Genomic DNA, 18,124 nt, shown 5'->3' with positions numbered 1-18,124 from the left:
GCCATGTTGACTCTCCCTAATAAGTCCCTGTCTATCCAAATATTTGTAGATCCTATCCCTTATCACACCTTCCAATAACTTGCCCACCACCGACGTCAAACTTACTGGCCGATAATTTCCTGGATTTCCTTTGGAACCTTTTTTAAACAACGGAACAACATGAGCCACCCTCCAATCATCCGGCACCTCCCCCGTGAATACTGACATTTTAAATATGTCTGCCAGGGCCCCTGCAAGTTCAACACTAGCTTCCCTCAAGGTCCGTGGGAATACCCTGTCTGGTCCTGGGGATTTATCCACTCTGATTTGCCTCAAGACAGCGAGCACCTCCTCCCCTTTAATCTGTAAAGGTTCCATGACCTCCCTACCTGTTTGCCCTATTTCCGTAGATTCCATGCCCGTTTACTCAGTAAATACGGAAGCAAAAAAACCATTTAGTATCTCCCCCATCTCTTTTGGTTCCATACACAGTCTACCACTCTGGTCTTCAAGATGACCAATTTTATCCCTCACTATCCTTTTGCTCCTAACATACCTATAGAAGCTCTTTGGATTTTCCTTCACTCTGTCTGCTAAAGCAACCTCATGTCTTCTTTTAGCCCTCCTGATTTCCCTCTTAAGTAGCTTCTTGCACTTTTCATACTCCTCGAGCATCTGATCTGTTCCGTGCTGCCTGTACATTTCATACAACTCGCTCTTCCTCTTAATCAGTGTTGCAATCTCCCTCGAGAACCAAGGTTCCTTATTCCTATTTACTTTGCCTTTAATCCTGACAGGAACATACAAACTCTACACTCTCAAAATTTCTCCTTTTGAGAGATTTACAGATTTGCCAGCATTGTACAGATTTACAGATTTGCCAGCATTGTAAAATGTGAATCTGGAATCCTTAATTTCTGCAAAAAAAAGTATTGTTGGACGACTTCTTGGTGTGGCTCATCTATCTCATGGATTGGGATCCTCTGCAAGTGTCAAGGTTTTGGACTTGCGTCTCTTTCCGAAGTGTCCTAGGTGGTTGCAGTGAAAGCACTGAACACAGCTTGTGCTTGTGAGATCTTTTTGTGCCACAGTGCTGACAGGGTCTGCCACCATCTTTTTTTTTGCTTAGTTATTGCTTTCCTTGCCCTGGAGTCTCCCTGCCCTTTGGTTGTTTTATGAATTGGACTGTCGTGTTGTGTAACATGTTTTCACTTCACTGCGCAAAATGGACCAGTTTTACTGGCAGGCTTTTACTTTTCTGACTATTTGGATGGCTTTTTCCAAGTCCTTGAGATTGGAGTGCATCCAAAAGCGTGTTGTCAGTCTCCTATGAGCTCCAACTTAAAGTCATCATAATCACAGCCCCAGCCAATTTGTATGACTCATTTATAAAAGAGTCCACATCTCTAAATTTTGCTCACCCAAAACGTTATTACTCGTATGTTTAAAGTAGATATCAAAAGACTTCATGGCTGTTTGAGTTTTTGGAAGGTTCATTTATTCCATCTGGCAATTATATCATTAGCGATTAGATCTACTGAATAGAATAGTGTATTCACTTGTCCAGCCTCTCTCCTTCAAACCTGATGCTATCACATAGCCGAAAAATCTTCTTCAAAATGTTGAATTTTGCACCTGGTCTGGCCCTTCCATTGGCCTTGATTCGTCAGGCAATGTTGATTTACTTCCCATGGCTGTTCTCAGCACGGGAATACAGCTTTAATTTTTTTTGTCATGGCACCACAGTGATTTTGTTTCTGTGTGTTTGTCAGAATTTGGTGGGCTTCCTTCATGGTTATGGAACAATTATACATTTCAGCGATTCTGCAGAAAGTCTTTTGAACAAATTGTTTTGGCCAACTACTTGCTTTCCGAAGTTCGGAGAATCGAATTGAAGTTCCTGTCTTAATTGTTTTTTCTTGTTCACGTGGCATTGCCAACTCTGAATCTGGGTTGCAGTGTTCTTCAAGTCACGTTCATTAAAACAATTTTTCTGCCAGTCCTGCCTGATTTTTGCGCACAATTTTAAAACATTTCAGCTTTTTTGGTAGTTTACTCACCCTGGTGCTATGTAGCAAGGTCCTTTGATTCTGCTTTCAAACAGGTCTGGCAATGGGCTTCCAAGTGCTCTGGTGAAGTCCTCTTATGCTGTAGCTTCTTAGGCAATCTCCAGCTGTGTATTCAATGTCCTCAAATTAGGCACACATCTCTTGGGTCAGACTACAGTTTCTTTACTTGTTCACTCAGCGATTTTGGGGTCTCTCAGCTGCTGCTGCCATGTTGTAAGATTTGTCTCATGAGGTCTGAAGACTTGTATGGTTGAACAATAACCTTACGAGTAGCACATGTTCATTATATACACAGTCCTGACTAGGTGCTTTCTTCATGGTGCCTTCTGTTCCCCTTTTGACACTCTATTACAGTATGTTACTTCCATGTGACACTATATATCATAATGTGGATGGTATTGCTTCCCCAATCCCACATTAACCCTAACAGTCCTGAATGCCCGAACACTGGAATGACCATGGGGGCTTGTAACTCTTGACAATTCTCGATGCAGCTTAAGTGTAAAAATTGATTTGGCATAGGGCTCTTTGCTCTGAAATTTGCCTGTTGTACTTGAAGTTTGCCACCCATTATGTATCAAATAAGGATCATTTGAAAGGCCTTAAAACGAATCTCCCCCCCCCCCTCACACACACAGCCCCAACAACACTTCCCTAAGTCTGGGGTAGCACCAATATTCAAGCATTAAAATGGGGTCAAGGGGGAAAAAGTTTGGGAAGCACTGCCTACAGGCTGCAGGAAGAATATTGAAACCATAACAGAGGTATAACAAAAGTCCATTGAATTAATGCCAGAACAGAGAGAAGTTACAGTTATGAAGAAAGAGTTGTGATTTTTGATTGGAGCAAAGATGGTTAAAGTGGGCACAGCGGTGGTTGTGAAAATTATAATGGTAAATGGTGAAAAATTATTTCACTTTGTTAGCAAATTTGTAAAGAAGTAGTATTAACTAAGAATTATCACATAGAAGGAATATTTTCATGCAGAGGGCTTTTAGAATATAGAATTCTTTGCCATATGTGGCTATTTGAACAGGGATTATAGCACCATTTGAAAAGGAAGAATATGAAATGTTATGGAGACAGGGAAATTAGATTTTAGTTTCTGTTGAAGAACAAACAAAGACCAAATGACTCAAGGAACTCCTTTGCTGCAATTTGCAGGACTAAATATTTTTTGTTTTTCTGTATTTATCCACAGCACTGCATTATAATTCATCTGTAAAATAAGCATTGTTTTTGTTGCTTTGAGTATTCATATTTTTGTACTTTAAGAATGACGCTGATAACTTGCCTGCCAGCCTAAATATTTTGATTTACAAAAGCAACATGCATTTATACAATGCCTTTACCTTGTAAAACATCATACCTGGAGCACAAGGTCTGATGATGAAAGTTTGGTCAAAGACATAGGTTTTAAGGAGAAAAAAGAGGAAGGGGTAGAAAGGTTTAGGGAGAGAATTCTAGAGTTTGGCAGCGATGGGCATAGTCCACGATGATGGAGCAGTTAAAAATGGGGGATTTGTAAGAGGCCAAAATTGGAGAAGTGTTGAGATCCTGGGACATTGGTCAGCTGGAGGAGATTACAGTGATAGAGAGGGCTGAGACCAGAGGAATTTTGAAAACATGGATGTTTATTTTAATTGAGGCATTGAGTGCATCAAACCCTCCAACCTATAATGTTAACTGTCTCTTCACAGATACTACCTGACATGCTGAATATTTTTGTTTTTATTTCAGATTTCCAACATCAGTACTTTGCACAAATTTTATGTCACTTATCTTCATTGTGAAATTTTATTTTTATTGGGACTTTTAATTGTAACAGTTCAGTTACTTATTCAGATTGTGGTTATTATCTTCTCTTTGCTCCGGCTCTTTCAAATTACATAACATACCGAGAGACTTAACACGAGACCATCTCCTGGGCCAGTGGTCTGCAACCTTAATAACAAAAGGGCCATTAATTGTAAATGCAGCTATGTTAAAAGTCACATTGCTGTCACTCAAGCAACAACAACAAAAGGCAGAAGCTCATTTATAGATCTCTATGCAACACCATTTTACTGACCCTCATAAACATTCATGTATTAATATCAATGAGAGAGGATATTTGATTATTAACTTTTTAAATTTTGACAAGAAATTGCTAATTTGAATGAAGTTCTCTCTCAAGTACGATGTTAATATAAGTTAAAGACAAGCCATTTAATTAATATCAACTCTTCCCATAAAATGAAAACCCCCCCCCCAGCTCTTTAATGCAATTTCTGCTGTTAGATTTCTTTGGAGAGTCATTTGATATTTGGACATTATGCTTTCATTTTCGTTTTCAAACAAGTCTGTAAACTTACATCCTTCAGTTGACTTTTTAAATTTTTTGATGAAATTAATACTTGGAAACACATGCTTACATTGGAGCTGGATTTATATCTTCAATCTGCTGGTTGGTGATGTCAGTCGACATATTCACTGTTCTGTGTCTCAGTCTTCACCGACAAAGGCATGTCTTTAATTGTTGAATTATTTTGTTTTTTTTAAATAATTGCAACTTTGATAAAGCATCCTGTTACGTATTCATCATCTGTGAATGGCTATCCAAATTTCACAGTCTCTTGAGCTGCCACAAAACTAGCAGTACTTGAGCTACCTGATGATTCTACCCACTTCGTGAAGACGTTCCAAGATTTCTCTGCTTTGTTCTTCAGCTCCTCAATCACTTTCTTTTGGACTTCATCAGTGGGATAACTTTTGGCTAGAGCAGTGTGTCTTTTAGTGAAATGCCTCAAGATTTGATTTCTTGTTGTTGAACTTCTCTCATAAATGGGACAGACGGGGAGGCCAGCAGAATTTGGGATGAATTAGAATGAACCAGTCTATTTATCTTATAATTCTCTACTTTCCTCTTCAGTTCTTCTTTGCAGCCATTTACAAAGCAACCTCAAAACAAGAACCAGAATAAGCTTGTTCCTTCAATGATGTATCTGCCTGCACATGATGAAGGTGCTCACCAACAGAGCCTGAGCAACAAAGCCAGATAGAGGGTGCAATACTATTGATTAAAGTGCCTGCCCACATGTGCTCACCAGCACAGCATCAAGACCACCCTGTTACAATTGACGAATCATCATCCTATTTCTACATCGACACAATCATGGCGCGCTTACCAGTAATACCAGTCAGTCCGGTTCCAATTCCAGCAACAAATCAGAATGCACCAATTAAGATGACTTGCTTGAGCAGAGCAACCCGGGCCAGAGTAAATGCAATGTTTTATTGCCAGCCTGCCGAGATGATTAGATGGCGGATAGTGTGGGTAGCATTCAACAGACAATAATTTCCAGACAGCTGATGGTATTTCTACGTTGGGGGAATAATTCTCTGAAAAAAAATTCCAATCAACATTTGAAACATACGTTGGCCAGGAGCAGCTGGCCCCAGGAAGCTGCACGTTGCTAATCCCTGTCCTAGGCCTCTAACTGTAGAGTCTGCAGCATTGATGTGGTAGTGTAGGCAGGTTGATTCTTTTTTCCCTTGTCCATGGAGCAAGGTGTTTATCTGCTGCTTGCTACTTATCAGCTGAATGGCATGATATGGGTGAGAATTCATGATCTTCCAAGATCAGGATTCTTTTGTTTTCTAGTCTGCACTCATGCTCTGGTGTCAATAAAACTTATTTTGCAACTTAATACAAGGAAGATAGCCACTTTCTTTCAACATCCGCCCTAGTTACCATACTTATTATCTTCATTTTGCAGCAAAGTTTGATTCCTGCACAAAATGATATAAACATGGTGAGTCTGTTGAAATTGGAAAGGAAGCAAGATTGCACAACAGAGCCACAGTTGATCATGTGCAGACAGCAGAGAACCATTGGATGTTTGAGTGTTCACTGATGTTCATTCATAAATTCCCTAAGCAAACATTCAATCTGAAATGCCAATAATGCTACCCCATGATAAAGATTTTAATAATGATTTGAGGAACAGATGATTAACAAATCTTGGAGCCATTTAACACATTCAGGTCTGAATAGTTATTGCCATTTTTAAGATATAATTATTTTACCATGTAACTTGTTCAAATTGGTTGTAGGTTGATGAAGATATTTCATTTTGTAGATGTGTTGGTTACGTGAAGCTCTTTCTAATTTGACAGGGAAGGCAGAGGATGTGTACAGGTTTCATGTACCATGGTCGCATGAAGATTTTGTTGTAACAACAAGGCCAGTATTACTTTATAAACTGCTAGACTTAAGATTATTTTAAAGTTTAACCGTAACATTTTCATGCGTAATGTTTAGAGAAGTCTGGTTTCTTTTTTATTTCCCTCACCTTTTTGTTTCTCTGATTTTTGTATTATTTTTGTCCTTTCTCAAGGAGGCTTGGAGCCAGACAAACTCTGACCTTATTATGACTTTTAAAGAAATTATCTTGTTACCTGGGCGGCACGGTAGCACAGTGGTTTGCACTGCTGCTTCACAGCTCCAGGGACCTGGGTTCGATTCCCAGCTTGGGTCACTGTCTGTGTGGAGTTTGCACATTCTCCTCGTGTCTGCGTGGGTTTCCTCTGGGTGCTCCGGTTTCCTCCCACAGTCCAAAGATGTGCAGGTTAGGTTGATTGGCTATGCTAAAATTGCCCTTAGTGTCCTGAGATGCGTAGGTTAGAGGGATTAGTGGGTAAAATATGTAGGGATATGGGGGTAGGGCCTGGGTGGGATTGTGGTCGGTGCAGACTCGATGGGCCGAATGGCCTCTTTCTGTGCTGTAGGGTTTCTAAGATTTCTAAGACATCTGCCTGGGTACAAAATAGGGTAAAGGAGTGCGAGGGAAGGATGGTTAGAAGAGGGGCTCAGATTGGAATAAGCCACCTGAATAAAAGGGGCAGGAATTTCGCATCCGGTTCAGGGGATTGAGACAAAAGTGATTGCAAAGACCAGGGGTTAGTGTCTGGGTTTAGTTCCACCTCTACCATAGATAGGGCTGGACTGTCTTGTCTTTTTTTTTAATTCATCCATGGGACATTGGTGTCACTGGCTGGGCCAGCATTTATTGCTCATCTCTAATTGCCCTTGGAGGGCATTTGAGAGTCAACCACATTGCTGTAGCTCTGGAGTCACATGTAGGCCAGACCAGATAAGGATGGCAAATTTTCCTTCCCTAAAGGACATTAGTGAACCAGATGGACAATCGACAATGGTTTCATGGTCATCAGTAGATTCTTAATCCCAGATATATTTTATTGAATTCAAATTCCACCATCTGCCGTGGCAAGGTTTGAACCCGGACCTCAGAACACTAGCTGAGTTTCTGGATTAATAGTCTAGTGATAATACCATTAGGCCATCGCCTTCCCGTCCATAGCTCCGCTTGCTCTGAAACTTTAGCCAAGTGCGGTGGTGTTGCCAGAGATGAGTAGAACATGTACAATTTAGAGAGAGAGAATCTGGAGGCCTCAACTGGAAGGGAATAGGGAAGGCGAAGCCCTTGGTAGGACTGGGAAGGAGCAGTGACGCCCATGGCTATTAAAACGAGTCTTGGATTGTAGGCAGCGAGGTGCTAGAATGCTAGGCTGGAGGTATCAGAATTAGTGTCAGGTAACATGATGAATCTGAGTACATTAGTTTGTCTTAAGTTTAAGATTGCTAATCATCGGTGAGATATAGTTTACATTAATGAATAATTTTTCTGAAAATGCATAGCTAGATTATTTTTTGGCATACATTAACATATAACATTTCAAGTACATTATAAAATCCTAACTATATATTCAAAACCCTTTCAAGTCTTAAAGAAATTTGTCTTGTAGGATGTAAAACTAAACTTTAAACTTTCTGCTGGCAATATAGTTTTTTTGTGTTAGGGCTTAAGATATAAAAGCAATTTGTACGTAACACTGCAATTGCATTTGCTCACTTTCCTAATTATTACCACTATTCAGTACAGTGGAACAAAAGCATGCAATTAGTACATGATTTCCTGTTACTGACCTTCAACCCATTTTGGTTTGATTTTATAGGGAGTATTACAGAACGTAGGAATGTAAAGCACTTTATATGGTGTATCTATGGATTTTTTTGTCAACTAAGAGTGTGGAGAGATGTTGTTTTGAGTTAATGATGATGACTGATGCAGCTGGAATTTGGCATTTATTGACCGTAGCCTGTTAAATGGGAAGTATGGGCAAATCATTTGAACCTAATTGGGACTGAAAGTTTGGGAAGTAGAAACTTGTTAGCCTGCCAACAAACCCCTGACTTCTGCTTATGTTTCAGCATGAGAGGAGTTGGCGAAACAATTTTGCCTGAAATGCTTTGCTAAGATTTTTTAATTGAAATACACTTCACTGGATTGGTTATGTTGTTCAGCTAAGTGCAAGCATTGATATTCATCTGCAGCATGTTTGAAACAGTGTTGTCCAGTAGAACTTTGCTCACAAACAAATGCACAAACTTTTAATTTTTTTGCTTTTAAACCATCAGCAATCTAAACTGATAACACACACAGCCAGAGCCAGGAAAACAGTTTCTAAAAGATTTTTGCAAATTAACAGTTCCGCAAAACAGACCTTATATACACTGTTAAAGTGTGGTGACAATCGGTTATCTGAAATGTTCTGTTACTGCCATCGAACTCCGGTTGTAAATTGTTTTTATTTTGTCAGAATTGATACATTTTAAGATTCAGTGAGGATAAATTCCACAAATCTCTATGTATTGGTTTCAGTGCTTTGACTCTTGCCTTGCTTATGCTTTGTCATCTGCCGTTTCTGAACACCATATTGGATGTTTAGTACACCTTTGGCTCATGGCCAACTTGATGTAATCTCTCCTGTATATGCCAGCAACCCCTATTCTTTCAATCATTCGTTTTAACAGATTTAATAAGATGAAGGCTGAACGCATTTGAATGTTGCTGCATCACTTGCCAAAATTGCACATTTCAACCTTTATTTGGTGCTCTCCGTCACTCACTCAGAATCATAGAATCCCTACAGTGCAGAAGAGGCCATTTGGCCCATTGAGTTTGCACCGACTCTCTGACAGAGTATCTTACCTCTGCCTTCTCACCACCTAGCCCTGTCACCCCACACATTTATCATGGTTAATCCATCTAACCTTCACGTCTTGGGACACTAAGGGGCAATTTAGCATGGCCAATCCACCTAACCACATCTTTGGACTCACTTCAACTGTTTTGAGAGGAACACCAATTACCATGTGAATGATAAAACCAAATTCTTATGTTAGCATCCCCTGCCTCATTAGATTCCCAAGAAAATCTCTGGAGTAGTTGGGGGTCACTATCCTTCAAAAGGCTGGCCCTGCTTTCACAGCATTTCACAAATTGTCATCTAGAGGTACTCAAAGAATAGGAACAGAAAAGATGGCAGACTATTTTTCTTGTTTCATTGAGCGGCATGGTGGTGCAGTGGTTAGCGCTGCTGCCTCACAGCACCAGGTACCCGGGTTCAATTCCCGTCTTGGGTCATTGTCTGTGTGGAGTTTGCACGTTCTCCCCATGTCTGCTGGTTAGGTGGATAGGCTATGCCAAATCTCCCTCAGTGTCCACGAACAGGCGCCGGAGTGTGGCGACCAGGGGATTTTCACAGTAACTTCATTACACTGTTAATGTAAGCCCACTTTTGACTAATAAATAAAAAAACTTTTGGGAAAAAAAGCAATGGCCCTTCAGCTTCCAGGTCACCCAGGTCACTCGACCTGACAGCTGAGCTACATTCTAAAAAACAGTCATCGTGCGAACAATGTGTCTCCTGTATAACAACAATTTGGTGGATTCTTCCTTGCTCTTCTTGACTTTTTGGAAAAACCCATCTGGTTCGTTAATGTCCTTTTAGGGAAGGAAATCTGCTGTCCTTACCTGGTCTGGTGTACATGTGACTCCAGAGCCACAGCAATGTGGTTGACTTTCAACTGCCCTCAGACAACTAGGGGTGGGCAATAAATGCTGCCAGCCATGTCCCATGAATGAATAAATAAAAAACTTGATTTCAGCTGCTTATGCATGTCATATGCCTCCTCCTTCTTGACCAGGGCCTCAATATCCCGAGTCATCCAGAGTTCCCTATTTTTACCAACCTTGCCCTTCACTCTAAAAGGAATGTGCCTACCCTGTTAACATACCTTTGAAAGCCTCCCACTTATCAGCCATCTCTTTGCCTGCCAACAGACTTCCCAAATCAACTTTTGAAAGATTCTGTCTAATACCATCAAAATTGGCCTTGCCCCAATTTAAAATTTTAACTTTTGGGTCAGACCTATCGTTCTCCATAGCTATCTTAAAACTAATGGAAATATGGTCACTGGTCTCATAGTGATCCCTCACTAACACTTCTTTCACCTACCCTTCCTTATTTCCCAGGAGGAGGTCAGGTTTTGCCCCCTCTCTCGTCGGGCCATCCAAATAATGAATGAGAAATTCCTCCTGAATACACTCAACAAAGTTCTCTCCATCCAAGCCCCTAATACTATGGTATTGCGTCTTGAATGCAAGAAGCAATGCTTCATCATTTTTAAAGAATTTTTATATTTCGGATGAAAGATGATCAAACAAACTGTGGGTTAGATTTTCCCGTTGGATCACAAACCTGATTTGAGCATCAGTTGCAGGTCTAAAACCTGCAAATGGCCGTGGTGAGATGTCCCTTGTGATCTTACCACATGCGGCCAACTGGGAAGCTTTCTCCAGGAGCTAAATCAATTAAGAACTGGGCGGGCCATTGAATTGGGTCTCCCAGTCAGAGAGTCTGCTGTGATGTGCCAAATAGAGGTCCTCTCTATCACATTGAAAAAAGTGAAGAATCTCTTCTGGACCACAGCTATCAGGCCATTGCTGTGGAAGGAATTGATGGTGATGTGATGTCAATGGTTCCTTCCCAGCCTGCCACTGGGAGGCTGCCTCTCTTTCAGTTCCAGGCTCTGTTCGCTGTTGGCAGTCTGACTGTTGTCAGGAAGATCCCAGCATTATCAGCATCTCTCATCTATTTGGCTTAATAATGGGCCTATTGGCTACCTACTGATGCTGGGCAGGTAATTCTGCCAAGCTCACCACTCCACTGACGAGATTGCTCGCACAGTAAGAAGTCTCACAACACCAGGTTAAAGTCCAACAGGTTTATTTGGTAGCACAAGCCACAAGCTTTCGGAGTGCTGCTCCTTCATCAGCCTTCCCAATGTGCTCTCTCTTGATTTCACTCCAGGTTCTGTCTCCTAACTCACCTCCATAGATGCTGCAAGACCTGCTGAATGTTTCTAGCATTTTCTGTTTATTTTTCAGATTTCTATTATACAGAGTATTTTACTTTATTTAAATTATTAATTTTCCTCCTCAGATTCCAATCCTATTTGAAAGAACATGCAGAGTTTCAAACTTCCTGTGTAGGAAGCTCTAATATTTACTAGATTGGCTCCAGTGATTTGAAAATTCATAAATGGGAATGGTATCTGATGGGCCAAAGAGACTTATAAGCTCCTCTAAACTGATCTGTTGTTGATTCTTACCAATGGATAAAATTAGTATAGAATTTGTTTTTTGCAAGTGGTTTTTCTGTATTGATTCTAATATGACTGTTTTAATTTCAGTGTACCATCTTCCACTGTGATCTTTGCCAAACTTCACAGAGCAAGACCTGAGAATGATAGCTCTGTACCAGAGTTGCAACTTCACACTGCGAGAAGTTGCCGATATGAGGTAGACAACAGGCTTCTTTTGGTCTTATAATTTTACCCTTTCATGAAGCAATTTAGTCCATCTAAGATTGTAGTTTGGACAAGTTAGATCATTATTATAATGTTGGGCGTCTATTGTATGCTGGAAAATAGGTATTTTGCATCCGTCTTCACCAGCCATGGGAGATACAAATAACATCCCAGAAGCAGCTATAAACCAGGAAATGGATGGGAGGGAGAAACTCAGGTAAAACTTCAGTCACCGGCCAAGTGGAAGTTTTGGAACTGTGGATGGGCAAGAGTCCCACTCTTGACGGACTTCATCCTAGCGTCTTAAAAGTTTCTTGTGAAATATTTGAATTGTTTCTAATTTTCCAAAACTCCTTAGATTCGGGGAACGTCCTATTAGATTGGAAGATAATTAAAATGGAGATGATCAATTTTTTTCTCCGAGTTAAGAGTCTTTGGAACTCTCTCCCTGAAAAAGTGTTGGAAACAAGAGATTTTGAATATTTTTCAGACAGAGGTGGATAGATTCTTGGTAAACAAGGAGGTGATAGGTATCAGGGTAGGCGGGATGCAGATTTGAAGCTACTGTCAGATGAGCCATGATCTTATTAAAGGTGGGGCAGGGTCAGGGGGCTGAGCTCTACTACTTGCCTGTTGCTCCTTATTCATATGTATGGTTGTACGCAAAGAGGCATTGCCGCAACCTTACAGACGGCAAAGAATCTATTAAGGAAAGCAAGAGCAGCCTGAAGTGGTTGAGGAAGAGAGCCTGATACTGATTTTGAAGGTTGTTAAATAAGCTCTTACACAGGGATGAAGGGATGTCGGGAGCGGGTGGAAAAATTGAGTTGACACCCAAGGTCAAGACTTGTAGTTCATGGGCCCTTAGAGGAGTCATGAACCATAGTCTGGACGTGGAAGCTTGTTGAAATGTAACTTCAAAGGTTCTTACCCATGTCCCTCTACCCACCACCAATTCTCCCCATAACCTCCATGCCTACCTTGCCCCTTCATGCCAACCCATAGCACTTCCAGGGCCATTCACAACATTTACCGTGTACGGAAGCATTGAACCTGAGAGTAACTATGATATTTGTAGAAAAGCTTATAAAAATGCCATTCATAACTTTTTTTAAAAAATGCACTTACTACAACACTATAAAAGTAACAATCAATCAGACCTTTAAAGTATCAATAGCAGAAACTATAACCCACATCTTTATAATTTGTAAATAAATATTGAACCATTGAGAAAATAGAGCTCAGAGTAAAAATCTGTCCAACAAGTAATGTTTTCCCTAATGCGCACAAGTTTCAACAAACTGATGGAAGTTGTCCAAGTCAGCCAAGCCTTCTAATGCGTGCACCATTATCCCAACTACAGTATGCACCCCCCAAACACCCAGTAAGACACCCAGATCCCCCTGCATCTGAGCTCTGCAATCTCTCACCATTTAGATAATTTGCTTCACTTTTGTTCTTCCTGCCAAAATGGGCAATTGCACATTTCCCCAAATTATACTCCATTTGTCAGATCTTTGCCACTCACTTAACCTGCTATAACATTTTGTAGCCTCCTTATATTCTCTTCACAACTTACTTTCCTACCTATCTTTGTTTCGTCAGCAAATTTAGCAACCATCCCATCCATCCCTTCATCCAAGTCATTTATATAAATTGTAAACGGATGAGGTCCCAGCACTGATCCCAGTAGCACACTGTTATCATAATATAATATGAGCAGAAGTGGGCCATTTGGCCCAGCAAGTCTGTTACATCTTGCTAACCTGAAAAAATACCCCATTATGCCTACTCATTTTTTCCTGTTAGCCAGCCAATCTTCTATCCATGCCAACATGTTACCCCCATACCATGAACTTTTATTTTCCGAAGTAACCTTTTGATGTGGTATTTTATCACATGCCTTCTGGAAATCTAAGTACAGTACATCCACTGGTTCTCCTTTATCCAGATAACATGTTGCTTCCTTAAAGAACTCCAGTAAGTTGGGTAAATATGATTTCCCTTTCACAAAACCTGATTATCTTGAATTTATCCAAGTATCTTTTAATAGCTTCTTTAGTAATAACTTGTAATATTTTTCCTACGATAGATGTTAAGCTATCAGAGTTGAAATGTCTAATACTAGGGCGCATGCACTTAAGGTGAAAGGCGCGGAATGTTCAAAGGAGGTGTCAGGGGCAAGTTTTTTTTACACAGTGGTAGATGTCTGGAATGCACTGACAGGGGTGGTAGTGCAGGCAGATACGATAGGGGCATTTAAGGGGCTTTTAGATAAGCACATGAATATGCAAGGAATAGAGGGAAATAAGAACATAAGAAATAGGAGCAGGAGTAGGCCATCTAGCCCCTCGAGCCTGCCCCGCCATTCAATAAGATCATGGCTGATCTGACGTGGATCAGTACCACTTACCCGCCTGATCCCCATAACCCTTAATTCCCTTACCGATCAGGAATCCATCCATCCGCGCTTTAAACATATTCAGCGAGGTAGCCTCCACCACCTCAGCGGGCAGAGAATTCCAGAGATTCACCACCCTCTGGGAGAGGAAGTTCCTCCTCAACTCTGTCTTAAACCGACCCCCCTTTATTTTGAGGCTGTGTCCTCTAGTTTTAACTTCCTTACTAAGTGGAAAGAATCTCTCCGCCTCCACCCTATCCAGCCCCCGCATTATCTTATAAGTCTCCATAAGATCCCCCCTCATCCTTCTAAACTCCAACGAGTACAAACCCAATCTCCTCAGCCTCTCCTCATAATCCAAACCCCTCATCTCCGGTATCAACCTGGTGAACCTTCTCTGCACTCCCTCCAATGCCAATATATCCTTCCTCATATAAGGGGACCAATACTGCACACAGTATTCCAGCTGCGGCCTCACCAATGCCCTGTACAGGTGCATCAAGACATCCCTGCTTTTATATTCTATCCCCTTCGCAATATAGGCCAACATCCCATTTGCCTTCTTGATCACCTGTTGTACCTGCAGACTGGGCTTTTGCGTCTCATGCACAAGGACCCCCAGGTCCCTTTGCACGGTAGCATGTTTTAATTTGTTTCCATTGAGATAGTAATCCCATTTGTTATTATTTCCTCCAAAGTGTATAACCTCGCATTTCTCAACGTTATACTCCATTTGCCATATCCTCGCCCACTCACTCAGCCTGTCCAAATCTCTCTGCAGATCTTCTCCGTCCTTCACACGATTCACTTTTCCACTTATCTTTGTGTCGTCTGCAAACTTCGTTACCCTACACTCCGTCCCCTCCTCCAGATCATCTATATAAATGGTAAACAGTTGCGGCCCGAGTACCGATCCCTGCGGCACGCCACTAGTTACCTTCCTCCAACCGGAAAAACACCCATTTATTCCGACTCTTTGCTTCCTGTCGGATAGCCAGTCCCCAATCCACTTTAACACACTACCCCCAACTCCGTGTGCCCTAATCTTCTTCAGCAGCCTTTTATGTGGCACCTTATCAAACGCCTTTTGGAAATCCAAAAACACCGCATCCACCGGTTCTCCTCCATCAACCGCCCTAGTCACATCTTCATAAAAATCCAACATGTTCGTCAAGCACGACTTTCCCCTCATGAATCCATGCTGCGTCTGATTGATCGAACCATTTCTATCCAGATGCCCTGCTATCTCCTCTTTAATAATGGATTCCAGCATTTTCCCTACTACAGACGTTAAGCTGACCGGCCTATAGTTACCCGCCTTTTGTCTCCTTCCTTTTTTAAACAGCGGCGTAACATTAGCCGTTTTCCAATCAACCGGCACTACCCCAGAATGCAACGAGTTTTGATAAATAATCACTAACGCATCCACTATTACCTCTGACATTTCTTTCAATACCCTGGGATGCATTCCATCCGGACCCGGGGACTTGTCCACCTTCAGTCCCATTAGTCTACCCAGCACTGCCTCTCTGGTAACATTAATTGTATTAAGTATTTCTCCTGCTGCCAACCCTCTATCGTTAATATTTGGCAAACTATTTGTGTCCTCCACCGTGAAGACCGACACAAAAAACTTATTTAAAGACTCAGCCATATCCTCATTTCCCACTATTAACTCCCCCCTCTCGTCCTCCAAGGGTCCAACATTCACTCTAGCCACTCTATTCCTTTTTATATATTTATAAAAACTTTTACTATCATTTTTTATATTAATTGCTAGCCTAGCTTCATAGTCTATCCTTCCTTTCTTTATCGCTTTCTTAGTCTCTCTTTGTTGTTTCTTAAATTTTTCCCAATCACTTGTTTCTCCACTATTTTTGGCCACTCTGTACGCAGCTGTTTTTATTTTAATACTCTCCTTTATTTCCTTCGTTATCCACGGCTGGTTCTCCCTTTTCTTACAATCCTTGTTTTTTGCTGGAATATATTTTTGCTGAGAACTGAAAAGGATCTCCTTAAAAATCCTCCACTGTTCCTCAGCTATCCTACCTGCCAGCCTGCTCTCCCAGTCTACCTTAGCCAATTCATCCCTCATCCTATCATATTTCCCTCTGTCCAAACAGAGGACACTGGTTTGGGACCAAACTTTCTCCTCTTCCATCTGAATCAGAAATTCGACCATATTGTGGTCACTAGACCCAAGAGGGTCCTTCACAATAAGATCCTTAATTCTACCTACCTCGTTACACAATACCAGATCCAAAATAGCTCGTTCCCTCGTCGGTTCCGTAACATGCTGTTCAAGGAAACTATCCCGACAGCATTCTAAGAACTCTTCCTCCATTCCACCCTTACCGACTTGAGTCTGCCAGTCAATGTGCATGTTGAAGTCCCCCATGATTATTGCCGTTCCGTTTTTACACGCATCCCTTATCTGCTTGTTTACAGCCCTCCCTACCTCAACATTATTATTTGGGGGTCTATATACCACACCTACTAGTGTCTTTCTCCCTCTACTATTCCTCATCTCTACCCATAATGATTCCACGTTTTGTTCCTCAGAGCCTATGTCATCCCTCAGTACTACCCTGATATTATCTCTTATTAATAGCGCGACCCCACCACCTTTTCCTTCCTGTCTATTCTTCCTAAACTGATACCCCTGGATATTCATCTCCCAGTCCTGGTCACCTTTCAGCCACGTTTCTGTAATGGCCACTAGATCGTACTCACTTGTGCTGATTTGCACCATCAACTCATTTACCTTGTTCCGAATGCTTCGTGCATTCAGGCAAAGTGTCCTTATTCCAGCTTTTATCTGGACCCGCTTTGATGAGTCGCGAACACCCTCTCCCTTTACTCCCTTATCTAAATTACCGCCTTCATTCACTTGCACCCTCTCCTCTACCATTAATTTTGTAATTCCCCTTACCCCTGCATCCTCCCCCCCATCAATTAGTTCCTTGATCCCCGTCAACTCTTCCAGCTCCCCTCCCCCCAACCTATCTAGTTTAGTTAGATATGAACCAAGGGCAGGCAGAAAGGATTAGTTTCATATGGCATGTTCGGTATAACATCATGGGCTGCGGGGCCTGTTCCTGTGCTGTACTGTTCTATCTTCTAAGCTAACTGTTTGCACATTCTCCTTGTGTCTGCGTGGGTTTCCTCCGGGTGCTCCGATTTCCATTTTTTCCTGGCAAGATCTCCCCATATCACATTGAATGGGATGAACAGTCCTCTATCCAAGTGTTCCCATGGACATTGGTCCATTTAACCCAGCACGAGATCCAGTAGTGCCTCCTTCCTAGTTGGACCAAGAACTGGTCACAGTTCAGAAATTCCTCCATCTTCTTTCTCTTTGCTTTTAACATTACCCAATCAATATTTGGGTAATAGATGTCCTCCAGTATCACCACTCAATAGTTCTTGAGCATCTGTTATTTCCCTGCAGATATGTTCCTCTATCTCTTTCCATTTGGAGGCCTATAGAATATTCCCAGTGGCATGATCATGCCTTTGGATTCCATTTTTACCCCTCTTTTTCAACACTACGATGTGTTCCCTAATCAGTACTGCTATCTCCCTTCTCCTCCTCCTCCTCCTATCTTTTCTGAATGCTTTGTATATTTGAGTATTAAGCACCCTGTCCTTACCATTTTTCATCCACGTTTCTGTTATTATCACCACACATATTCCCAGTCACTACTTGTGCAACTGAAATCAGTTGCTTGCTTTTAGTTTTATTCTTAAAGTTACATCTGCCAGATAATGTTGAATGTTTGCAAGGCATATTCCCATTCAGACCTCATCTGATGTTGCAGTTCATCAAGCCACTTCAATGGGTTAAATGTGTTTGCTATTGAAGGAATTATTCTCACTTTATTGGCAAGAATAGCCTATCTAATATGAAAGCTGAAAATGCTGATATCAAGTAATGCTGTATGAAGACATTACACC

At 41.4% G+C, this 18,124-nt stretch overlaps 1 protein-coding gene across 1 annotated transcript in view; it reads left to right on the top strand.

Annotated features, from left to right (window-relative positions):
* Window positions 1–18,124, top strand: part of pgap1 (post-GPI attachment to proteins inositol deacylase 1) — a 147,418-nt gene that overhangs the window by 63,087 nt on the left and 66,207 nt on the right. The window contains exons 17-18 of the mRNA XM_078227717.1: window positions 6,207–6,273; window positions 11,650–11,779. Coding sequence (XP_078083843.1) covers window positions 6,207–6,273; window positions 11,650–11,779 — 197 coding nt within the window. The remainder of the gene's footprint in view (window positions 1–6,206; window positions 6,274–11,649; window positions 11,780–18,124) is intronic.

This window comes from Mustelus asterias, chromosome 14 (assembly GCF_964213995.1).
Source record: "Mustelus asterias chromosome 14, sMusAst1.hap1.1, whole genome shotgun sequence".
Taxonomy (NCBI): Eukaryota; Metazoa; Chordata; class Chondrichthyes; order Carcharhiniformes; family Triakidae; genus Mustelus; species Mustelus asterias.
The sequence above is the reverse complement of the archived record's forward strand: the minus strand, read 5'-3'. Positions and strand labels throughout refer to the sequence as shown.